Here is a 23,324-nt window from a genome sequence, read left to right on the forward strand (position 1 = left end):
CCATTGCCCATTTTTTGATTGGATTGTTTATCTTCCTTTTGTTAAGTTGTATGAGTTCCCTGTAAATGGTGGAGATTAAACTCTTATCAGTGACAACATTGGCAAATATGTTCTCCCATGCAGTGGGCTTTCTTGTTGTTTTGTTGATGGTTTCCTTTGCTGTGCGCTTTTTATTTTGATGTAGTCCCATTTGTTTATTTTCTCTTTAGTTTCCATTGCCCTAGGAGCAATATCAGTGAAGAAATTGCTTCGGCATATGTCTGAGATTTTGTTGCCTGTGGATTCCTCTAGTATTTTTATGGTTTCCTGTCTTATGTTTAAGTCCTTTATCCATTTTGAGTTTATTTTTGTGTATGGTGTAAGATGGTGGTCTAGTTTCTTTCTTTTTTTTTTTTTTTTGCTTGTATCTGTCCAATTTCCCCAACACCATTTACTGAAGAGACTGTCTTGACTCCATTGTGTGTTCATGCCTCCTTTGTCAAATATTAATTGGGCATAGTGGTTTGGGTCAATTTCTGGGTTCTCTATTCTATGCCATTGATCTATATGTCTGTTCTTGTGCCAGTACCCGGCTGTTTGGAGAACAGTGGCTTTGTAATACAGCTTGATATATGGTTTTGAGATCCCACCTACTTTGTTGTTCTTTCTCAGGATTGCTGCAGCTATTTGGGGTCTTTTTATTCCAGATGAATTTTTGGAAAGTTCGTTCTAGGTCTGTGAAATATGCCATTGGTATTTTAATGGGGATTGCATTGAATCTGTAGATTGCTTTGGGTAGTATGGACATTTTAATGATGTTGATTCTACCAATCCATGAACACGGTATGTTCTTCCATCTGTTTACGGCTTCCTCTATCTCTTTTTTCAGTGTCCTGTAGTTTTTTGCATATAGGTCTTTTACCTCCTTAGTTACGTTTATTCCTAGGTATCTTAATTTTTTTTTGTTGCGATGATAAATGGGATTGCTTTTTTAGTCTCTCTTTCTGTAAGTTCATTATTGGTGTAAAGAAATGACATAGATTTCTTGGCATTAATTTGGTATCCTGCTACATTGCTGAATTCATTTATTAAGTCTAATAATTTTTTATGGAGTCTTTAGGGTTTTCTATGTACAGTATCATGTCATCTGCAAATAAGGACAGTTTTACTTCTTCTTTTCTAATTTGGATGCTTTTTCTTCTTCTTCTTGTCTGATCACAATGGCTAGTACTTCCAGTACTATGTCGAACAGGAGTGGTGAGAGTGGGCATCCCTGTCTTCTTCCTGTTCTTAGGGGAAATGGTTTTAGTTTTTGTCCATTGGGTATGACGTTGGCTGTGGGTTTGTCATATATGGCTTTTATCTTGCTAAGTCTTAAATGAAAACTGTTCATGCCAAGAACTCAAGACCCAAATGACAAAGAAAGGGAGTATATCATTCACATTTTCATTCCAGAAAACCACCTTCACTTAATTTAATCAAATTCATATTTGCTGAGCACTAATAGTCACAAGTGATTACAGAAGGTATTAAAGGGGGAAGATACTCATCTTCCTGAAATATGACCCATCCTTTTAGAAAATTATCAAGTTTGAACAAAGGGAGATAAACTCAGTAATGATTATATACACATACACTGAATGTTATGTTAGAATATAAAAGTAACAGGAAAATGGTAATTTGTATTTTTTATTGTGAAAATGGAATATTTTTATTAAATTACAATAAGTTTTCAGGTTAGTTGGGAAATTGCTTTAAATTATATATGCAGCAAATTACTTCCAATAGCAAAAACTCATTATAAAGTACATTGCCATCTCTTGCATTACTTATTCTTCAGATCAAACCATGGGCCCTAAATACACAACAATGACATTGGGAAGCTCTGGCATTAGGGCCATCTGAGCTCATGCAGGAAGGTGCCTGTTGCCACAAACACATTAGTCTTAGGCACCTGTGGCCAGTTGGCATTCGGAGATTTGCCCATCTTCTTTGATGGAGGTCATCCAACTTGGAAGTTGCCCACTTCAGCTTTTATTATAACCCCGTCCCCCCAGATCCTCCTGAAAGGTGCATGTCTAGTAATCGTGGATATCAGCAGGCCTTGCATTTTGATTCCTAGCCAATCCTCAATCTCAGGTCTCTCTTATGTGGTCGTAGTAGCTACCATTCATTAAGCACCACTATTCTGTGCTTTGCACTGTCCTAAGAGCTTTAGAGCTGCCATCTCACAAGAACTCTGAGTATGAGGCAGGTGCTGAGGTCATTGCCAGTCTACAAATGAGAGAACTGAGGCTGGGAGAGATTGAATGATTGCTCCCAAGTGGTCTGGCCCATAGGTGGCAGAGCCTGTTTTAAAAGCTAGGATCCAGAGCTTTGCGCTAAGTTCTACGTAACCTTGCCTCATAGCCATTGCCATTTTATGTCGGGCACTCAGGGAAATGACAGACATGGTGGATTCTGTCATGGTTGTCCATCCATCCATCCATGTTGCTGTGTTGAACCAACAAAACATTTTAATATTAGAATCCAAAACATCAAAAAGATGACTTTCTTACTACTACCAACAATGGCTTAAAATGAAATAATGAAATTGTCATAGGTATTTTTATTTTAGCGAACCAGCAAATGAAATTCTCATCTGTGTTTGAGTAATTCCCTCCACCTTGTTAGGAGTTGCCCCTCTCCCCCTGCTGATTCCTGCCTCCGCCCCGCCCCGCCCCCCCCCCCCAAACACACACACCAAATAAACCACCAACAAATCCTGGGTAGAATATAACAAAATATATCATTTAGATACATAGCCTGGCTTGAAAGAAAAAGGAAAATCCCCATGGGACAGAAGCAAAGAAAGCTTGCAGCTGGAATGGTACACGGAATAAATGAAAATGGCAGCTATAACTCCTTAAAGGGGACGAGGCTGGGGTTCTGATGCCATTCAGGCACAGGAGGCATGGACTCCACACTCTAACAAAGCCAGATTTGTTTCTTTTGGAAAACATCCTCCCGACCTGAGGAAAGGTCTCCGGCTGCCGGGGGAGGAGGGTCTGAGTTAGTTCTATGATGTCATGTGCTGGGTGAATGCTGGGAAGTGCGTGGCTCTCTCCCAGGGCGGACCTGGGCCCTTGCCAATGATGAGACACTGTCCCGATAAGCAAAATAATGACATCTCTGTGGCTGCTCTCAGCCCTGAAATGATTCTGGATGGAAAAGGGCCGTGATGCTGCGATAGCTTTAAAAGACTTCAGGCTGAGGGACTGGGGCAAGGGCAGTAATCAGCACAAAACACACAGTCCGAGGATGTTGGCAAACAGCAGAATAAGGAGCTATGCAGAGTCAGGAACAGAAAAGTTGTAAAGAAATCATTCAGATTATCCAGTATCTCCCGTATCTGAGGCCCATATGCCCGGGCTGGTGGCACTTACACGGTCTCACTCTCAGAATCCACAAACTCCATGTTTTCTGAGCCTACGGGAAGAGGCAGCAAAGTTTTCCCCCTCACTTGCTCAAGGAGAACCATGAGGTCACACTGGAGGCTGTGGGCGTGCCGCTGGACGTCTTGACGTACCACAGGGGGCCAGTCCAGGTGGTTCTTCCCATTGGCCAAGATGGGGATAACGACCTGCAACAGAGGTGCACAGGAAAGAAAGGCAGGCATTCTACTTCCGAGGCCTTAGAGAAAGACTATTCTGAGAAAGGCCTAAAAAACTATACACACCTTTTGCAAGCCACTGTGCCGTAAGGCCTAATATTAAGAACTAACATTAGGTACTGCCTTGACATCTGATACAATCAGGAGAGCCTCAAACAGCCTGTATTCCAACTTTCCTTTCCTATTTAGTCCTACGTAGGTCCACCCGTCAAACAGTCCTCCTTACCAAGGGGACCAGGGCTTCAGGTCTCTGCCAGCCAGCGGAATTATTCAAACAAGCCAATTGCATCCTCCCACCAGAAACAGTGGGAACCACACACTCTTGATAGCACAAAGCTTGCCTTCCACAGCCCCTGGTTGTTCGCTCTGTTCCCAAGGGCAACCCCCCTGTGGCCCTGTGTGGCATGGTGTCCTCCTCCTGTGGGCTGTGAGGGTAGGTGACTGATAAACTGCTGTCAGTCTCATTTGACCTGTCCCATAACCCTAGGGCAGGAGTCCCTACCTAATCAACAGGGTGAATAGGTGGTGACTGAAACAGTCACAAAGGCCAGAGGCAAAGCATAGGACAAATGCAGGTGAAGATGACCATCTGTCTCCGGTGGGTGAGGCGGCATCTTAAAAGGTAAAGCAAAGTTGAGCATCCTGAAGCTGTCTGTAGGGTGAACATTAGTTAGTTTTGGACACCCCGAAATAGTTCCTCTTCTTTTTTTTTTTTTTTTTTTTTTTTTTTTTTTTTTTTTAAATATATTTTATTGATTTTTCACAGAGAGGAAGGGAGAGGGATAGAGAGCTAGAAACATCGATGAGAGAGAAACACCGACCAGCTGCCTCCTGCACAGCCCCCACCGGGGATGTGCCGCAACCAAGGTACATGCCCTTGACCGGAATCGAACCTGGGACCTTTCAGTCCGCAGGCCGACGCTCTATCCACTGAGCCAAACCGGTTTTGGCAGTTCCTCTTCTTTTTTAAAAAATATATTTTATTGATTTTTCACAGAGAGGAAGGGAGAGGGATAGAGAGTTAGAAACATCGATGAGAGAGAAACATCAATCAGCTGCCTCCTGCACACTCCCTATTGGGTATGTGCCCGCAATCAAGGTACATGCCCTTGACCGGAATTGAACCTGGGACCCTTGAGTCCGCAGGCTGACGCTCTATCCACTGAGCCAAACCGGTTCGGGCAGTTCCTCTTCTTTTGGTGCCCATCTGCAGAGCCAGAGATGAAGATTGTAAGTAAATATGAACCAATGAGAGGCCGAATCTCCTATCTGAACTTTGGAGGAAGAGAGCGTTCTCTTTTCTATGAGTGGCCATCATGCTACCATGTGAAGCCTTTGGACAGGGTCAATCTGGAGAAGAGGGAGTTTACAGAAGGAGAAAGACCAAGGCCTGTGACATCATTTGAGCTCCTGCTCTTGAACTTTTTGAACTAGTTTAAATGGAGTTTTCTATCACTAACAACTTAAAAAGTTGTCATTAATACAACTCACTAGGAAACTCTGTCAGTCAAACGCTCACTCTAATGGAAAGGGAATGCTATAAAGAAAAACAGAAAATCCAGGAATGTGAATAGGAACTATTAAGTAAATAATGAAGAGGAAACATGGACTTATGATTGGTTGGGTTCTCTATATGACCAATAAGTCTGCGTGGCCATAAAATAGAATACATGGATCTAACATGTGAAATCCAAGAGGATGATCCTTGTCTGGTCTGTCTGAAAGTAATCATTGAACTGAGAAGTTATAATCACAGGTGAACAGAGAGTTCCAAGGAATAAAATGTCACAAAATGAGCTCTTCACACATTCATGTTGAGAAAGGACTCTTTGGACCTAGGGTAAAAAGGATAAATAAGAGAGGGGAGAGAGTATAAACAAGAATTTTCCTAAGATCGCAAAGGCTGGTACTATATCTTATTTGATCTTTATATACACACAATCCTCCCTTGGATCTGGCATATAGAATGTTCATAGAAAAGCTGAATGTATTTCTGTCTCAAGAAAAAGTGGTAGATGGGTTTGGGTTGGACTTTGGAGGGCTTTGAGTGATATGAAGATGGTGAATATGAACTTTTTATGAAATTAAAAGCAACCCATTCACTTATTCAGTGAATATTTGCGGAGCATCTACTATGTGTTAGTACTGTTTTAGGAAGTACTAACTAATGTTCACCCTACAGACAGCTTTAGGCTGCTAGGAAGATATACCAGTGAACAAAACATGAAAAGATGACTGACCTCACAAAGTTTATATTCTAGTGGAGGAGTCACAATAAGGTCTGCATGGGGGGGAGGGGGAAGCAGGTGGGGAGGATCAGGGATGTGGGATGGAGGGGTTGCAATTGCAAATGGAGACATTGGTTCAGGCATCATTGAGAAGGTAACATCTGAACAAAGACTGGGGATGAAAGTGCTGTGTATATTCTTGGGGCAAGTATATTGTGGTTGGGAGGAACAGACAATGCAAAAGCCCTAAGGTGGGAGTGTGCCTGGAAGGGTCAAGGAGCAGTGTAGAAGCTGGAACAAGGTAAGAAGACTAGAGGGGAGTAAAGGGGGTCGAGTTACATGCAGCCCTGCCTGTAGAATTTTGATTTTTACTCTCAGAGAAATGGAAATCATTGAAGGGTTTTGAACAAAGGAGTGGCATGATCTTTTTTTCAGTAGGATCACTCCAGCTGCTGTGTTGAGCCTAGACTCTAGGGGGCAAAAGTGGAAAAAGAGATCAGCAAGTTATTCCTACAATACAGAAGACAGTGGCTTGGCACAGGGGGGAATGGAGGAAATAGTAAGAAGTGCTCTGATTCTATACACATTTTGAAAGCTCAATCTATGTGATTTCTTAATCTATGTGAATTCGTTGTGGGACCGGGAGAGGGGGAGAACAGCAGTGAGGATGACTTCAAGGCTTGGGATTTGAGCAACAGGAGGAATGGAGCTGCCATTAACCCATGTGGGGGAGACTAAGGGTAGTGTAAGTTCTCAGGGGAAGTTCGGGAATGTGTGCTTGGACACATTAGAATTTTATATATCTACTGGACTTCTCACTGGAGACACTGAGTAGCAGTTGGATATGGTAGTTAAGAGTTCAGAGGAGCAGAAAAGGCTGGAGGTAACAAATTAGGGAGGTGGCAGATACAGATGGTTTATAAAACTCTACAATTAAAAGGCCAAGGAATGAGCCCTAGGGATCTTCAATTTTAAAGAGTTGAAAGGAGAGGGGGTTATCTTCAGTGGAAACTGAGAAGAAATGCCCACAGCGACAGAAGGAACCCAGAGGTCGAGGGTCCTGGAAGCAAGTGAAGAAAGTTCTTCTAGCAGGAGAGGGTCATCATGAGCTGGGCCAAATCCTGCTCACAGGTCAAGCAGGAAAAGGACCGATAAATGCCCATTTAATCTAGTCTAGTGGAGGTCATTGGTGAGCCTGACAAGTTCTTTACTTTCTCTCCTTAGCAGTATGAGGGTAAAAGCCTGATAAATGAGTATGAGATAAAACAGGAAACGAATGGGACACAACAAGAATACTCATATTCTAGACAATTTGCTATGTAGGGGACCATAGAAATGGGACGGTAGGTGGTGGGAGGAATGAGGATTTTGTTTGATGAGTATTACCTAGTGGAGAGGGAAAAAATAAGAATACAGGAGACGGGAGAATTGTTGGTGCTACCTCCTCAAGATGAGAGTGGATGGGGTTCAGAGCCAAAGTGGCAGTTTTAGTTTTAAGGTTGGCAAAGGCTGACAGCAGACAGCCCATCTGCAGCAACAGAAGGCATGGCAGGGTATATGAATACAGATATTGGCATATGAGGTAGATAAAAGTTTGTGGAAATTTCATTTTATTGCTTCCATTTTTTTAAACCAAGGAAGAAGCAAGAGCATCACAGAGTGAGGTGGAGAGAAGAGCTTTTGGACATTTGAGGTGGAAAAAAGAAAGTGTGCAATAGTGATTAGAAGAGCAAGAAAGGAATTTGAATAGAAGTGTGGGATGTCTGCTAGGAAGCATAAAAGGTCTACTAGAGGTTCTGGGTCCTGAGTTTAAAGTGGATGCTGTTGGTTTTTCACAAGCCCCGTTCAGCTTCATGGGTGCCGGGGTGGAGTAGGCGGAGTTGGATTTCATCAGGATTGTCATTTTGCCAAACCAATGCAACAAAGCAAGGCACAGGCCAGTCGGGAGTTTATGCAAGAGAATGATGAGAACGATGGAGCCCAGCACTCAAGGTGGGTCAGGGGGCAAAGAGCATGGGTGTGGGTGAGGGGCAATGGGAAGGCGCAGGATCAATGGGTTGGAGGTGCTGGAAGGTCATGGGCTTGTAGTAGTGGGAAATAGGTGGGAGTGAGCTGAAAAGACGGGCGCAGTGGTCAGAGAGGGGATGGTTATTGGTAATGCAAGGTCTTGGGAAGAGATGGTTAAGACAGGGCAGGGATAAGATCACTGAATAAGTAAGTTCAAGGCCAGGTTATTGAAAGGATCATTCATGTGTCTGTTGAAATAGCCACATGTTAACACAGGAGTAACCTTGGCTCCCCGAGTCACAGGGAACTGGGAGCCCAATCCTGAAGGAGTGAGGGCAGTGCCATCGGTACATGATGCAGCAATGAGGACAGTGGGTGGCTTCATCTGATGGCATGAGATCCAAACTGGAGGCTTTCAACATGAGTCTGGAAGAGCAAGGGGAAAGGAGAACACACAGCCCACCTCCAGGCTCAGAGGCAGAGGGCTGAGGGGGGAGTACAACTCAGTACCCCCATGAGAACTGGATTTGGACAGAGCAAGGTGGCAAGGATCTATCAGAAAAGTGAGGAAGCTTTCAAGCAGGATGCAGAGTGTCAATAATTCCCGTCCTGTATGGATTACACTGTTCCCGGTGTCCTAATATTTTATTTCTAAGTTTCATAACAACCGTACAAGGTAGTTTGACCCTGACAGAGATGAGCTAACCTGCTCACATCACGCTGATGAATTTGACAGAATCAGGAGTTGTGTTTTGTTTTTAATGTATCAGCATTTTTTATGTTTATTCCTTCTATTTAGTTATATCCCTCTAGGTTGAAACACCCAAAACAGAAAATTTTATTAAGAGGAAAAGCATTTAGCTAGATAATAGAACATATTATTGTAACATTTTCCCAATACTATTCATCCTATTTTTATCTTAGTACCCTTTTCTTATTTTTATAAATTTTATTTTTTAATTATAGTTTATAAACTATATAATAAAGAGGTAATATGCAAATTGACCATCACTCCAACACACAAGATGGCTGCCCCCATGTGGTCAAAGATAGCCGCCCCCATGTGGACAAAAGAAGACTGTCACAAGATGGCCGGCAGGGGAGGGCAGTTGGGGGCGACCAGGCTGGCAGGGGAGGGCAGTTGAGGGGGACCAGGCCTGCAGGGGAGGGCAGTTAGGGGCAACCAGGATGGCAAGGGAGGGAAGTTAGGGGTGACCAGGCCAGCAGAGGAGGGCAGTTGGGGAGAACCAGGCCTGCAGGGGAGAACATTTAGGGGAGACCAGGCCGGCAGGGGAGAGCAGTTAGGGGAGACCAGGCTGGCAGGGGAGGGCAGTTAGGGTTGACCAGGTCTGCAGGGGAGGGCAGTTAGGGGCGACCAGGCTGGCAAGGGAGGGCAGTTAGGGGTGACTGGGCCAGCAGGGGAGGGCAGTTGGGGGCAACCACGCCTGCAGGTGAGGAAAGTTAGGGGCAACCAGGCTGGCAGGGGAGGGCAGTTAGGGATGACCAGGTTGGCAGGGGAGGGCAGTTAGGGGCAATTGGGCTGGCAGTGGAGCAGTTAGGTGTTGATCAGGCTGGCAGGGGAATGGTTAGGAGGTGATCAGGCTGGCAGGCAGAAGTGGTTAGGGGGCAATCAGGAAGGCAGGCAGGCGAGCGGTTGGGAGTCCTGGATTGTGAGAGGGATCCCAGATTGGAGAGGGTGCAGGCTGGGCTGAGGGACACTCCCCCCCCCCCCCCCCCCCCGCTGTGCACGATATTCATGCACCGGGCCTCTAGTTCAATATAATTTTGTATGAGTTTCAGGTGTAAAGCATAGCAGTTAGACAATCATATATAAAGTGATCCCCCCAATATTTATAGTACCCACCTGGCACCATTATAGTTATTACAATACTAGAGACCCAGTGCATGAATTCGTGCACGGTTGGGGTCCCTCGGCCTGGCCAGCAATTGAGGCCAATCAGGGCCGATCAGGGATGGCCAGGGGTAGGGACCGTGGGAAGTTAACCAGCCACGAAAAGTTGGCTGTGGGAGTGCACTGACCACCGGGGGGGGGGGGGGGGGGAGGGAGGGGAGGGCAGCTCCTGCATTGAGTGTCTGCCCCCTGGTGGTCAGTGTGCATTATAGCTACTGGCCGGTCTTTCAGTTCTCCAGTTGTAATGGTTGCTTAAGCTTTTATATATACAGATTATTGACTCTATTTCCTATGCTGTACTTTACATCCCCATGGCTACTTTGTGACCACCAATTTGTACTTCTTAATCCCTTCATCTTCTCCCCCAGCCCCCTCCTCCTCTGGCAACCATCAGTCTGTTCTCTGAATCTATGAGTCTGTTTCAATTTTGCTTGTGACAGAGCCAGCATTCGAACCCAGGTCCATCATACTGCAAATCCCATGCTCTCTCTACAAAACACAGACCTTCAAAAAGGATCCCAGTTTCAGAGCTCTAGGATAGATAAGCTGGCAGCAGGGAATAAAATGACTGGGAGAAGGACTTCCTCCTCTGGTCAACATCACCCCTCATGCACCCCCCACCTACCCCCCACCCTCATCTACCCCCACACAGCATGGGAGACTGTCAGCCAGGCGGGACCTTTTGGTTTAGTGACGCAGAGTAGAGAGGTGGAAGGACGAGGGGATCCATAGGTAGAGAGGAGAGTAGGGAGGGGAAGGACAGGGCTTCAGGGATAGGGGTGAGCAGAGTTCTGAGGTGGCTCGGGATCAATTTCAGGGTGCATAAAAGAAGGTGGGAGAAGAGTGGTTGAATGGCCTAAGAATTGCTGTTAGAAGTTTTGAGAAATAAAAGTAAATGCCCGGAGGTATTTTTAAAATAATTTCATTTACAGTTTTCCGTAGATAACACATTTACATAGTGCAGATTTTAAAAGGACAAAAGCTTTTACAGTGGAAAGTAAGTCTTCTACCTACTCCGGTACCTCAGTCACCACGTTCCCCTGGTGATTACTCTGTTAATGAGTGTCCTTCCTTCCTGCTGTCCTTCCTTCCCTACCTCCCTATTTCCCCTCCTTCTCCTTATCTCCCTTCTACTTCCTCTATTCTCGGTCTCCCTCTCTCCTTCCTTCCTTTCTCTCTCTTTTTTTTTTTATCAGAAATGATAGCTTACTATACATAAAACTACACCTTTAAAAATTATCTTAAATTGCAGCATTATCCACAATAGCCAAGCGGTAAAAGAAACCTAAATGCCCATGCATAGATGAATTGATAAAGAAAATGTGGTATATACATAAAATGGAATACTATTCAGCCTTAAAAAGGGAGGAAATTCTGTCATGTGCTAACACATGGATAAACCTTGAGAACATTACATGAAGTGAAATAGCCTGTCACAAAAAGACAAATACCGTCTGATTCCATGTATATGCAATATTTAAAGTGGTCAAATTCAGAGACCACTTTATGTGGTCAAATTCATAGACCACAAAGTAGAATGGTGGTTGCCAGGGTTTGTGGGGAGGAAGGGGCAGAGGGTTGTTGTTTAGTGGGTGCAGAGTTTCAGTCATGCAGGATGGGGGGGGGGGGGGGGGCGCGTTCCGGGGATTTGTTGCACAATAATGTGTATGAGGTTGACAGTATCATACTCTACACTAGAAGCTGTTGGGAGAGTGAATTTTATTTGTGTTTATTTTAAGGACTGTTTCATATCAATCATTCCTTTTAATTACAGATGGACCTCCATTCATCCAGTGGCCTATTTATTTGTTTGTTTCCAATCTCTTTTCAACCCATCAGTGAAAATTCTTGAACATTTGAGGGTTTGAATTACTTTTGCTTGCTGGATACACCTCCTTTGCCATGACAAAACTGAGATGGGACTGCTGCCCCCCACATACTTTAGGTCTAGTTCCACCTCTGAATCTTTGTTCAATCGCTCCTCATACCTGAGAGTTACCTCGCTATTTTTCCTAACTCTTCTCCTTTGTTCAGGAGCCAGTTTAACGCTTGAGGCTAAGCATGGCGCTCACAACACACGGATAACTCTCCTCTGAACCCAGGACACTGCTATCATCATCCCTCATGAGGGGATCCGATCCAAGCTTGGACTTCTGCAGGCATGGTGTTCGACAGGGCACAGCAGTAAAACCACTCCAGCTGTTAAATGCTGGATTACTTCCATATCTACTGAGAAACCTAGCTTTCCTGGGTCCCCTGAGAACTCCTCTCACCCCAGACCCTTCCGGGAAGTTCTCCTCTCCCCACAGACTTCTCATAAGGCAACTACAGGGCCAGCACCTGACTTAGCAGGAGCCTCCAGGACGCGGTTGGGGGCACTGGGGCCAATGTGCCTCCGCCCTAGTCAGACTAGTGTTAGGTACTTTAGATATATGATTAATTTCATGGGTGAGGTCCTGTCTATTTCTTTGGTATTCCTCATAGCACCTATCACGTGAAACATTACTTAGCCAGTACTCTGTAAATACTTATTTCATGATCTGCAACATCCGGGCATCGAGCCTCCAGAAGCACACACATTCTACTTACAGGGAAGTGTGCTCCCATTCCAGAACCGTCTAAAACCCCAAGAATCTTTCCCGAGCGCCCTTACATCTGCTGCGCTCTCCAGGCCCCCGCTGTGGTGCCGCCAAGCATTCCACACCTCCCAGATCTTCCTCCCTGAGCCCCAGGCACACCCCTCCAGATGCTTGCTGGACATCCCAACTTGGATGCCCCAATCTGTCGGGGCACAGGGCTGGCTGATTTGGGCTTATGGTTGGTAGTGGAATGAATGAGATAAAAATCAAAACCCAACCATTCTCCCTTGTAACTCTTCCCCAGAAGTAAACACCGTTTACAGCCTCACTGACCCAAAGAAATGCCCCCTCGTTCACCACTTCCGGTCTTCCCCAGTGCCAGTTTACAGGAGATTAAGATATAGAGCCTTAAAAGGGGGCCAGGCCCAGCCACTCTTCACGCTGACACCCCTGCCTTGAACCCTGCCCAGGACAGCACCTAGTGGTGGTCCTCTCAGCCTCACTCTGACCTGGCCCTCCTCAGACTTACCCAGCTCGCCTCTCAGGCGACACCCCTGGGTCTGAGTTTCCACCCATCCTCACCCCCATCCATCCCCCTTTCCGGATTCAAACTCTGCAGGGGTCCAGGCTCTCCAGGGCCCCGCCCCGCCCCGCCCCGCCGGCCCCGGCTCCGCCCATGGGCCCTCCGCCCCGCCCCCTCCCAGGCCGCAGCCCGCAGCCCGCAGCCCGCGCAGGGTCACCACTACCCTCACCTCAGAGAACAGCGCGGCCAGGTGTTCCAGAGGCGCGGCGGGCACGTCCCCGCAAAGCACTGCGCCGCGGAGGCTGCAGGGCCCCGGCGGCTCGGGCCTGGTGCGCAGGAAAAAAAGCCCCTTGGCGCGAGGCGGGCCGGACTCCGGTCCCGCGTCCAGCCCCGGCCACAGCGCCAGGCCCCCGGGCCCGGGCCGCACCACCAGCAGCGGCCGCGGCCCCTCGGCAGCATCGCGGCCCAGGAAGGCTTGGAGCAGCTGCTCCGCCTCGGCCGTGCCCGCGCAGCGCTCCCAGGCCCCGGCAGCCGGCCGCAGGCTCCGGGCCACGCAGGCCCCCAGGAGTCGCAGTCGCGGGTCCACGCCGGGTTCCTGGTCCGCGTTCTCGGACAGCGCAGCCGGTTCCGCCGCGCTCGGCATCCCGCGCTAACTCAGGCTTGCGGCGGTTTCCGTGGCGACGGGGACGCGGCCGGGACTCCCTCCTCTGCTCTCCTCCTATTGGGCTCCTGGCTCCTGGCCCCGCCCCTTTCAGTCTAATAAGGTAGGAGAGGGACGTCAGGGCGAAGGGGTGGGATCGCGTCGCTGTTGCTAAGAGACCAGCCGACGCTCCTATTTAGTGTTTGGTCTCTTGGATTGTAGGTGCTCCAGGGTGATTGTCTTGGTCAGTGGTTTATTGTTGAGGTGCGCGGAGGGGAGGTCAAGGATATAAATGCTGTTAAAAATCCTGCTGGCTAAGGTCAGATTAAATTCTTTAGAAGTCTCCAGACACTGAAAATATTATTGTTCTCCAATCTATTTCCTAAATGTGTAATTCAAACTTTAAAACAATGTCAAATCATAAAAAAGATGTAAGGGAATTCAATGAAGTTTTTATTTCTTTGGAACAGTGCTTGTATGGCTATTGGACATTTGAAATGTACTGGGACGACTGAGGAACTGGATTTTTAACTTTATTTAAATTTAATTTCTACCAGTAGCTATCATATTGAACAGCTCAGCATCAGCATGTTAATAGAAGTTGTAAAAATGGTATACCCTTAGCTTCGCGCTTTGTCCATGCTTCAAGTTTAAACTGACAAATGTGGACTCAAACTCTGAGATCACTGATTTCCATGAATATGGCCCCATTAGTTCTCAGCAAAGCACCATTAAATATGTAGGATGTTCAGAGCCTCCCCATCCTGCCCAGGTTTCTGGGTCTTGTCTTCAAAAGGGGATACCATGAAGCATCTTTCCTGACCTCAGAAATTAGCATTCGCCACCTGCTGAGTCCTTCTCTATCAGGATATAGATAGCTTAGCCCTTTACATGCAGATAAGGTGTGAATGGAACGAGGAAAGGGACAACCGAGGCAGCATGAGGCCTGCAGGTCTGAAATAAGCTCCCCTCTGCCCTTCCACCCTGCTTTTAGTCACCAATCAGAGAGTGCAGAGTTCTGGGTAAAAGGGACATGTATAATGGGCTTCAAAGGAATAGTAACAGAATAAGCACTTCTCAAAAGCAGCTCAGCTAACAAGAGCCTCTCAGGAAAAGCTAGTAGCTAGAAGATAAAATGACGGATTTCATAATAACTGGGGCACCAGAGGTATTATGATGAAAATATCCACATTAGAAAATGAATTCCTATGTTTATAAAGAGAGTTGTATCATTGCTAGATTAAGTAGGCAGACCAGCTATGAGTAAAGGGACAAAGCAAAGGCACTAAAACAACTTTTAAGATGGCTTTGATAATCAGCCTATCAAAAAAAGAATTAGGGAAAAATAGAAATGTTGGGGGCTTCTTACAAATATACTTTTCTAGAGATTTTACTTTTCACATAGGCAGGCACCATTGCCGCTTTAATGCTTAGAACCTCCAAATGTGTCAATCCTGCTCATGTTTTGTATATAGAGTGAATTCAGGGTCATTAAGTTCCTGCAAACCCTTCAAATAATGTTTCTACCACCTCTACGATGGCCTATTTTGCCCTTCATTCTCTTTGTTCCTTTGCTCCAATTTACATAAAAATAGAAACACAGGCACCTGTGAAGATTACTTGAAAATGTCTGTGTGAGTGAAGGCTCCTGAACACTGGCAGTCCAGCTTTTGCTTTTTTTCTTCCAACATCACACCTTAATGTCCTTTTTAGGAGAGATTTGGTGATTGGGAAGGGGCAGGGGTCATGTATATGGGAATTATTGAAAACAATGGGCATTGTCTTTATCCTATCTGATAAAGAGGGAATATGCTAATTGACCCTCATGCCATTGCAAAGATGGCGGCACCCACAGTCAATAAGGAGGGAATATGCTAATTGACTGCCGCACCCTCAAAGATGGCAGCACCCACAGCCAATAAGGAGGGAATATGCTAATTGACTGCCATACCCTCAAAGATGGCAGTGCCCACAGCCACAAGATGGTGGCGCCCAGTCCCCTCAGCCCCGCCAGGGCAGCAGGCACGCGGCAAAGCCGGGCCTGCCCTCAGGCGGGCCCGGTCTTGCCGTGCGCCTGCCTCCGGAGTCCCCTAGTCCCCTCAGCCCCCCAGCCACCCATGGATGGCCCGAGATGTAGGCAAGCCTCGGATGGCAGCTTCCCAGCTGCCCAGGGCCAGCCTGAGGTACAGGCAAGCCTTGGATGGCAGCTGCCCAGCCGCCCAGGGTCTCCTGAGGCTCAGGTAACCAGGGCCGGCTGAGGCTTGCGCTGCTGGCAGTTGCAGCAGCAGAGGTGTGATGGGGCATTGCCTCCCCCTGATCGCTGGGTTGCCTCCCGCCCCTGAGGGCTCCCGGACTGTGAGAGGGGGCAGGCAGGGCTGAGGTACCCCCCTCCAGTGCATGAATTTTCATGCACCAGGCCTCTAGTACTGTATAATTATGGTTAAAAGATGAAGTAAGAAAGTATATTAATTATCTATTTGTGTAACCAATTATCCCCAAAGTTAGCAACTTAAAATAGCAATAAACATTTATTATCTTGCATAGTTTATACTGGGTCAGAAATTTAGGTGCAGTTTGCATGGTGCTTCTGGTTCAGGATCTCTTATCCTTTGCTCCAAGATGCCAGCAGGGGCTACATCATCTGAAGGCTTGACTGGGACTGGAGGAGCCACTTCTAAGATGGTGCACTCATGTGGCTGGTGAGTCACTGCAGGCTGTGGGAGGGGCTTTAGTTTCTCTGTAGGTGGCGCTCTCCATTGGGTGCTTGAGGGTTCTAATAACACTATGGCTGTCTTCCCCTAGATCCGTGGTCGGCAAACTGCGGCTCTCGAGCCACATGTGGCTCTTTGGCCCCTTGAGTGTGGCTCTTCCACAAAATACCATGGCCTGGGCGAGTCTATTTTGAAGAAGTGGCATTAGAAAAAGTTTAAGTTTAAAAAATTTGGCTCTCAAAAGAAATTTCAGTCATTGTACTGTTGATATTTGGCTCTGTTGACTAATGAGTTTGCTGATCACTGCGCTAGATCAACTGACTTAAGAGACAGACAGAAGCCACAGTCTCTCTGATGACCTAGCCTTGGAAGCCACACACTGTCATTTCACAATAATCCTGCTAGTTACAGTGGTCCACCCCACTCAGTGTAAAAGGGAACTATACCAGGGTATGCACACGAGGAAACAGGAATCATTGGGTGCCATCTGAAAGGCTGGCTATTTACTACAAAAGGTGTTAAGGAAGATATTGAGGTTTTATAATTGTTCGAATGAAATCATTTCCTTTTCAAAAATTAGAAACAAACTTGCTTCCTTGAGCATAACAATTTTTATATCAGATTTTTTGCTTGAAATGACTATGCATAATTTCTGTTCAACACTTTCTAATAATGGCCTCTCTAAATTCAGGATAGTGATCATTGACAAGAAATTTGTTCACACAAGCAAGTAATACAAAACTTGAAGCCTTTTACAATCATTCAAAAATTAATAGTTGACATATTTATAGAATCTAACAGCTCTTCCTGTTCTCTCTTGACAAATGTTATGTTGAAATTTCTGTGATGCTACTACTGGGTATTGAGTATTAGTCAACCTTTCTATGTCAAATATTTCAAAGCAATGATGAAGTTTTAATTCAAAGAATGTGCAGGCCTTGTTACAGTAGTCTCCCAGCAGCCATCTCGATGCCACTAAATGAATACGTTGGACACAAAGAGCAGATGCATTGCATCCATGTACAGAAAGAGAGTCTAGGCTGCGTGGGGGCTCCATCCAGGAGACATGCTTAAGAATATGGAGTGTTGCATTGTTCACAACAACAAAATCATGGGAAACAAACCAAATGTTCATCAATGATAGAATGGAAACATAAATTGCGTATATCATTCATAGAATAAAATACCATACAGCAGTGAAAATGAATGGACTACAGCTGTATGCATCAACATGAATGAACCTCAGAAGCAGAATGTTAAACAAAAAAGGACAACTTGCAGCTGAATACATTCAGTTTAGAATTTTTAACCAAATGAAATGAACAATATTTTGTTACATATACATATACACTGAGTGGTCAGATTATTATGATCTCTGAACGCATAATAATCTGGCCACTCAGTACATATATATATGCATATATATATTAGAGGCCCGGTGAATGAATTTGTGCATAAGTGGGGTCCGGCCAGCCTGGCCAGGGGTAGGGAACATGGGCGGTTGGCCGGCCTGCCTGCTGATCAAACTCCTGGTCTAGGGGACAATTTGCATATTAGCCTTTTATTATATAGGATATACTCTGAGTGGCCAGATTATTATGTGTTCAGAGATCATAATAATCTGGCCACTCAGTGTATGTATAGTAATCTAGAGAAAAGTAAAGGAATGATTATCACAAAATTCAGATTTTGATCACATGTCTTTGGTGACAAAGAGGTACAGAATGGTGAGAAGCACACAGGGATTTTTATGTTCCTTGTAATGTTTTATTTCTTAACCTGGATGATGGGTTTTAATTTTATCATGCTTCTTAAACTATACATATATTAAGTAATTCTTTGTATATATGACATTGTATGTATGTACAATGTATGAAGTATCATAATTTTTCATAAATAAAGAGATGGATGTGGCATTTATTACCCTCAATGTTGTGGGGCCATTTCAGTTACTGGAAATAAATGGTAACAATTTAATAGATTTACAAAATTATACATCAGACTAGAGGCCCATTGCAGGAAGATTCATGCAATAGGCCTTCCTTCCCTTGGCTTCCAGCACCTGTTTTCCTCCAGCACCTGAGACCCAGGCCTTTACTCTGGCCGGAGTCTGCTGCCTTTGCTGTAGATTGCAGCCAGAGTCTGCCTTCTTCGTCTTTGCTGCAGTTTCGTTTTCACTACAGATTCTGTAGTCTGTAGTCTTCATCTTCACTGCGGCCAGAGTGCCGCTCCTGTAGATCCCTTCGCCCCCTGCCCTCCCTCTCATAGCAGGCGTCCTGCCCCACTTGGCCACTCCGAGCCTGGAGCAGCTGGGTGGCCACCATCTTTGTCCTTCTAATTTGCATATTCCCTCCTGATTGGCTGGTGGGCGTAGTGGAGTGATGGTCAACTTGCATGTTTCTCTTTTATTAGTATAGATATCTTTACACTTTTAATTGATTAGTCTTACAAATGCTGTGATTAAGTCTGTTAGGTGATTTCTTTGTCATCACATTCAACAGGCACTGTTCAACCCCTTCTTACTGTACTTGTTGGCTCTGTTCAGCCCAGCAGATTGCAGGTTCACTGTGGGGAAATGCACTGTTCTAGTCTCAGCTTCCATGACAAGCATCCCCTCATTCTCTGACTACTCTCTTTTGTGTGTTCCTTCAGTATTAATATTGCTTAGACATCTCTCAGAGCTCCTGGTCTTCTTACTTTAAAATCACTTCTTGTATGAACTTACTCATCCAAAGCAGTAATTCTTCCCTTTATGCCAATGTCCCCCAAATCCATATTTCCAGCTCAGAACTAGGTGTGTAACATTTGAGGCTAATACCTGTTTTCCCCTCAGACCTCTATAGAAACTGATCCACTGCTTTCTAAAGCCAGTTTGATTTTTGTCCCTTTGTAAGTAACTTTTTTTTTTATCCTCACGTGAGAATATGGTTATTGGTTTTAGAGAGAGAGAGAAACATCAGTTGGTTGCCTCCCATACATACCCCAATCAGGGGTAGAAACTGTAACCTAGGTATGTGCCCTGACCGGGAATCAAGCCCACAACCTTTTGGTGTATGGGATCACACTCCAACCAACGGAGCCACCTGACCAGGGCCATAGGTAGCATTTTGAAACCATATGACTGTTTAAAAATTCTTTACTCTCTTTTTATTTTTGTAATTCAGAAAAAGTGTTTTAGGGTAAAGCTAAATCCCATTGAGTTGATTTTTGCCTGAAATTATGAGAGCCCTTTCGGTTCTCATAATAACGTGTTTCTTCACAGCAGGGAGGATTGTTCTTATGGAATCTTTGATTATTACTTATTTTCCATTTGCACTTTCTGGTCTGGTTTTCTGGTAATGCAAACTGATAGAGTGTGCTAACAATTACAAGTAGGGGATACATTGTCAAATACTAATTGAGGTTTTTCATTCATATGTTGTCCTGTGGCTCTTCACTCTGTGAGTTAGTGACATTTTAATACCTCAGGGGAGTGTGGATACTGCCGAAAATAGTCCATTGAATTTCTGAATGGTCTTTAAACACACAGCAGAGACAATAGCCTTGAAAGCCATGCTATTTCTTTTCTTTTATTGTAAGAGTAAAACACTTCGGAAGGAGAAAGGGTTTATGTTGTATTGCTCATTTCTTTCAACTCCAAGTGCTTGGCTTTGAATATCCATGGCACCGTCTGGAAGGCTGAGAGTTAGAATGTATATGCTAAACTGTGGATGGATAGGAGTGCACGGCTATGTGACAAGCAGATTTCCTTAGGAGAAGACATAGAACTCTTTCCAGGATTGGGGAGGGGCTGGAGAAGCAAAGTAGAAGACAACTTGGAAATGGCTATAGAATTCTTGACCCTTTTAAGGAGAGTCCAGGAAAGGGGATGCATGACAACTACTACAGAAATGATTGGGGGTCCAGGGGAAGGGGCCACTTGAGCCTGGCTTCCCAGGGAAGATGGGAAATTGAAAACACGTGGAAAAGCCCTCATCTAAGCCTGTCCCTGGTATAGGGAAGGGCAGGATTTAGGGAGTAGTCAGACTTGCCCTGGCCTGGTTCAGGCATACGGGCTGACCCTTTTTAAGATCTTTGTAGGATGGTCAGGAGGAGAATAGAAATGCTTAGAGAGGTCAGGCTGAGAAGGACTCAATGCAGGTACCTGTATCACCTAGAGGCCTTGGTGGATGGCAGGGCTTGGTTACAAGGTGGTTTATATGTCATTGAGGACAAAGTACAGATGTAGCCCCTCTCCTGATGACAGGCAGATACATAGGCCCAGGAGCTTACAGCCCTCCAGAAAAGAGAGTAAAGGAAAAGAATATTGAAGCCTACAGACATCAGAAATGATTGATCTTCTCCTCTTCCTCCTCCTCTTTCTCCATCTCTTTTCTCCTCCTCCTCCTTCTCCTCCTCCTCCTCTTCCTCCTTCTTTTCCTCCTCCTCTATACTGGTTTAGTGGTGATGAACTCCTTTGGCTTTTTCTTTTCTGGGAAGCTCTTTAGGGAATATAATCTAATCTAATAATAGACAAATATGCAAATTGACCATACCTCCGACACACCCACAAGCCACGCCCACCATCCAATCAGAGCGAGTATGCAAATTAACCCAAACCAAGATGGCTACAGCCACAGAGAGCAAGGTTCCCTAGGTAACAGAGGAAGCCAAGCTTTCTGCCAGCCGTTGCAGGCCTAAGCCTCCACTCAAGCTACAAAGTTTCAATTATAGAAGGTAAACAAATTCAAACAAATGGCGGCAGAATGGAGCTTGAGAGAGCAGGCCAGGGTTGCCGCCGGCAACAGGGGAAGCAAAGCTTTCCGCACACCCTGGCCGGGCTCACCCACTTAAGGCAACAAAGTTTCAATTATAACCCCAACACAAATGGCTACCGGCCGCCTAGGAGGGAGCCCCAGGTTTGGCTCTGCTCCAGGCTACAAAGTTTCAATTGTAGAAGGAAAATAAATTCCAGATACCAGGGCCTCCTCTTGGGTTGCCAGGGGGCGTGGCCGGCCTGTAAACCACCACAGGCCCCTCGCTCAGGCCGCCCCACGCCCCCAGGGTACCCCACCCTGATCAGGGACACCCTTCAGGGCAAACCAGCTGGCCCCCACCCCTGTACCAGGCCTCTATCCTATCTAATAAGAGTATTATGCAGATTGATCATCACTGCAACACACAATATAGCTGCCCCCATGTGGACACAGGATGGCCACCACAAGATGGCCAGCAGGAGAGGGCAGTTGGGAGGCACCTGGCCTGCAAGGGAGGGCAGTTGAGAGGGACCAAGCCTTCAAGGGAGGGCAGTTGGAGGTGATTAACCCTGCAGGAGAGGGCAGTTAGGGGTGACCAGGCCGGCAGAGGAGGGAAGTTGGGGGCAAACAGGCTGGCAGCAGAGTGGTTAGGGGGTGATCAGGCTGGCAGGCAGAAGCGGTTAGGGGCAATCAGGAAGGCAGGCAGGCAAGCAGTTGGGAGCCAGCAGTCCTGGATTGTGAGAGGTATGTCCGACTGCCCGTAAACGGACAGTCGGACATCCCTTGAGGGGTCCCAGATTGGAGAGGATACAGGCTGGGCTGAGGGACAACCCCCCTCCGTGCACGAATTTCGTGCACTGGGCCTCTAGTCAATAATAATCCAATAACTATGTATGGTGTCAGATGGGTACAAATTTTATCAGGATGATCACTTAGTAAGTCTAATCACTGAGGTGCATACATGAAATAATATAGCATTGTATGTCAACTGTAATTGAAAAATAAAATATGATTTAGAAAAAAAAAGAAGTGATTGATTGTCCTGGCTGGTGTTGCTAAGTGGTTAGAGTGTCGGCCTACTCACCAAAGGGTTGCAGGTTCAATCCCTGGCCAGTTGGGGTTCATGTGGGAGGCAACCAATCAATGTTTCTCTTTCACATCGAAGTCTCTTTCTCTCTCTTCATAACTTTTGCTCCCTCCCTCCCTCCCTTCCACCACTCTCTAAAAATCAGTGGGAAAAATATCCTCTGGTGAGGATTAAAAAAAGAAAGAAGGAGAGAGAGAGAGAGAGAGAGAGAGAGAGAGAGAGAGAGAGAGAGAGAGAGAAGCCGTTATTGAATTATCTTGAATTGGCAAGACTGTGTTTTCTACCACTGACTAGATATAGGAGTGGATTGGTTGGCTTGGTCAGGCCCCTCCAAGTATTATAGAAACAAGGGGTTCAATATAGAAATGAGAGCTTCCCTGCTCTGGGAAGAGCTGGGAAGTGACAGTACAGATAGCTATAGCTGGAGGATCCGAGAAATAGGCATCAACATCAGCTTGCAGCCCCGGATTGTGTAAAACAGGCTGAGTTTATGAGAAGTGTGAAAGCCATGTGTCAGAACCACAGAGCGGGAGCCTGAGGGGAGACCTGCAGAAGCACACGTCTGCAGGAGCATGGGGAGTTCTCGGAGAGGTCTGCAGAGGTGCTGAGCCTGCACCTCGTCCTCCAGGGTAAGTGAGAGTGCCAGACAGAGTACAGGATGCCAGTTCAATCTGTGTTTCAGAATAAGCTTTTAGTATAAGTATGTCCCACTAGCGCATACAACTGCATGGGGAAATGGGACATACTAGACTGAACAACTGCTATCTGAAATTCAGATTTAACTAGGTGTCCTGTATTTGTCTGTTTGGTCCTAAGTTGGAACTGGGGACAAATATTAAGGAAGCTGTCAGTTAACAATCAGGTCGTAGTGGTTTGGGGCCACTACTAAGTTATTGTTTGGCTTTCTGGACAGGTTGTTGCAGATTGTGAATCAGAGTTCTATTTTTATATGTGGTTGGCCATTTTTCATTTGTATATTCAGTGTCTCAATATATAACTCCTTTTTTCCTGGCAAATATGATTTTCATGACCACAGAAAATGCACTTTCATCCCACACAAATACTACTACCATCTGCCTTTTATTACATAGCTCCCAGAATCTAATCTTCGTCCAGTCTCACTGAACATTTTTATGGGAGTTTCTAATTCTGATTGTAGAAAGGTGATGAGGATGGAGAGTGTGGGGTAAGATTAAGTTGGAGGACATAAGTGGATAAATATTATTTTGATTATTTTACATACTCAGCACTTATGGTTAACATCACAGGT

At 45.7% G+C, this 23,324-nt stretch overlaps 1 protein-coding gene across 1 annotated transcript in view; it reads right to left on the minus strand.

Moving 5' to 3' along the window:
• DNAH9 (dynein axonemal heavy chain 9) overlaps nt 1-13,523 on the minus strand; it is a 333,701-nt gene extending 320,178 nt beyond the window's left edge. The window contains exons 1-2 of the mRNA XM_054709112.1: nt 13,110-13,523; nt 3,405-3,601 (exon numbers count right to left, since the gene is read on the minus strand). Coding sequence (XP_054565087.1) covers nt 3,405-3,601; nt 13,110-13,523 — 611 coding nt within the window. The remainder of the gene's footprint in view (nt 1-3,404; nt 3,602-13,109) is intronic.
• Between the last annotated feature and the right edge of the window lie 9,801 nt (nt 13,524-23,324).

The sequence above is a fragment of the Eptesicus fuscus genome, chromosome 20 (genome assembly GCF_027574615.1).
Source record: "Eptesicus fuscus isolate TK198812 chromosome 20, DD_ASM_mEF_20220401, whole genome shotgun sequence".
NCBI classification, from domain to species: domain Eukaryota; kingdom Metazoa; phylum Chordata; class Mammalia; order Chiroptera; family Vespertilionidae; genus Eptesicus; species Eptesicus fuscus.